General features: G+C 37.1%; 1 protein-coding gene across 1 annotated transcript in view; it reads right to left on the bottom strand.

Moving 5' to 3' along the window:
• The window catches only part of LOC102300106 (ly6/PLAUR domain-containing protein 2), a 4,693-nt gene extending 3,345 nt beyond the window's left edge, over window positions 1-1,348 (bottom strand). The window contains exons 1-3 of the mRNA XM_005952560.3: window positions 1,063-1,348; window positions 668-784; window positions 447-590 (exon numbers count right to left, since the gene is read on the bottom strand). Of these exons, the coding sequence (XP_005952622.1) occupies window positions 447-590; window positions 668-784; window positions 1,063-1,108 (307 nt within the window). The 5' untranslated portion in view covers window positions 1,109-1,348. The remainder of the gene's footprint in view (window positions 1-446; window positions 591-667; window positions 785-1,062) is intronic.
• Window positions 1,349-2,385: the final 1,037 nt, after the last annotated feature.

The following is a 2,385-nucleotide window of genomic DNA, read 5'->3' as shown; positions in this document are numbered from 1 at the left end:
TTGAAAGCCCAGATCGTAATCGAGATTAAAATTCGATTAACTGAGCAGCCCTACTTCTTTCACTGCTTATTTTAGCTAAGTGACAAAAATCAGATATAAAAAATGTATATGTTTGTTATTAATATGCTTATTCTCTGTAATTATTGAGATCATTTTAAAATATTTTAAGGTTTTACTGCTTTTGCTGTCAGTGATAATGAGACACTCTTTAAGAACGTTTACACAGATGGGGTCACTGTGCCCTCAGACCCTCAGAACAACATGGTGACTAAGGAAAAAGAAATTTTCCTCCTGACTCACTCCAGAACTTTCTCCAGTTAATCAGTAAAATTAGACTCATTAATCCAAAGTACTTAATTTCTTACATTTTTGCGCATCATAGAAAAATTGAGTTCCCACAAAACCAAGTACAATTTCAAAATACCAAAAAACATGATTCAAATTACCGGGAGCATCTTGGGAGTTGCAAAGATCAGAGGTGCAACAAGTGGTGGTAATTACAGTTTGGAGATATCCAAGGTTGAGTGAGCCATTGAAGCATTGTTCAGCCCCAACACACGTTTTGATTTTAACATCAGATTTTGAACCACCTGCAACCAAAGAGGAACCATTGAAAACAGAACAGTTCAAAAAAGAATAAAGTAAGAACTATAAAGTACCATATTACCTGTATATGAAATGGTTCTCAGTGAACCACACTGAGTATTGGAAGGACAATCTTTTGTTGTCTCAGTGCAGCTTCCTAATAATGCTGGTATGCATTCGTAACATTTCAACGCATAGGCTGATAAAACAAAGATACGTTAAATAAACTTTTCTTGCCAGCACTGCACGGCCAAATTCTAAAACATTCACTGGTATAAATAAAAAAAATATTTTTTAAAAGAAAGACAACAGCATAAGAAATAGTGCATGAATTTGTAGGCAAATGTAGGAAAATGTGTAGTGGGGTGTAACAATACATTGTAAAAGCATTAAAAAGGAAAATCTGTAAGTGAAAGTTAGTATACGCATCTTTGAAAAGAAAAGGCTAAACAAGAAATAACTGAACTAAAAACTTGCCTGCAGGAAGCAGCACAGTGCCAAGGATCAACACAAGGATATGCATTGTGTGATGGTCAGAAACAACTGAATTTTAGTTTAGTTTCTTTTCGGGTAATAAGTAGTTCTCATGAGAAGGGGCAGTACTTGAGGGGAGTGATCTTCTCTTTCAGACCACTCCTTTATCCTATGTGTACAGTATGTCATTGAAAACCAGAAATACTGGTTTAAGATGCTATACTTTTCACTTACACTTTGACTCAACTCTTTGTACAATATTAGGTATCGGTATCGGTCCGATACTGACCTAAATTAATGGATCGGATATCGGAGAGAAATAAAAAATGTAATCTGATCCATTAAATATGAAAAATGCACCTCACAAAACGGCTGTGGCATGCCGGACATGTCGGTGGTCTAGTTGAGCATTTGGAGCCTCGCTACCAAACCGGCATTTCATCTCCGAGAAAGTTATCCCAGAGAAGTGAAGCAAATGTGTAAGTTCATCTCTGAATGTTTGTAAAGCATTCCAGCGTTTAGCAACAACCGATATATGGAGCAACTGCCTCTTCTCTCTCCCTCCCTCCCTCCCTCTCCTGCTGCTACTTCAATCATGAAACTGATTAATGATCAGCTGATCGACTTTTCTGTCGCGAGTCCGTTTCTCTTGTTTGTTCACGCCAGAAAGAAGAAACCAGCAGCTGAACAACAGCAGCACGTTTAAGCTTTATAAGCCGTTGTTAGAATTTATTTAATATTACTTTCTACACCAGGATCCTTTTCTACGGAGCTGACGGCTGGTAACTGTGCAGGGGCGGATCTAGCAAAGTTTAGCCAGGGGGGCCGATAGGGCATTAACAGGGAAAAGGGGGGCACAAAGGCATACTTTTCTTCCTTATTCTCATTTAAAATGTCTAGCTTTTAATAAATAATTATCTGAATCTTACACCCAAAGCTTTAATCTGATTTAAAATGCATAGAACTCCATTACTGTATATAGTAACTATTAAGTCTTATATACCTAGTAAGCTAGTACTTTTTCCTTTGGGAAGGTTCCATCTGTGCAGTCTGCAATTCTGTTGAAGAAAGATGTTGAATCTATTTAAATATTGTAGAAAAATAATTGATTTCTGTGCATTTTTTTTTCACACTGCATCAAATTAAAGTTGATTACGTCGGTATCGGACATAAAAAAGTGGTATCGTGCCATCTCTACACCCAGGTAAGCTGGGTGTAAAAAAACTTGTTTTCCGGCGATGTTTGCTACCCTACAATCTGTCCTACACTGTAGTAAAATCAGTGACATTTGACCGTCCTGTTTAAAATCTAAAACTTAAAATCGTC

Source organism: Haplochromis burtoni, unplaced genomic scaffold, assembly GCF_018398535.1.
Source record: "Haplochromis burtoni strain Fernald_Lab_line unplaced genomic scaffold, NCSU_Asbu1 Contig_1714, whole genome shotgun sequence".
NCBI classification, from domain to species: domain Eukaryota; kingdom Metazoa; phylum Chordata; class Actinopteri; order Cichliformes; family Cichlidae; genus Haplochromis; species Haplochromis burtoni.
Note: the sequence above shows the minus strand (reverse complement) of the source record. Positions and strands in the feature narration are given on the sequence as shown.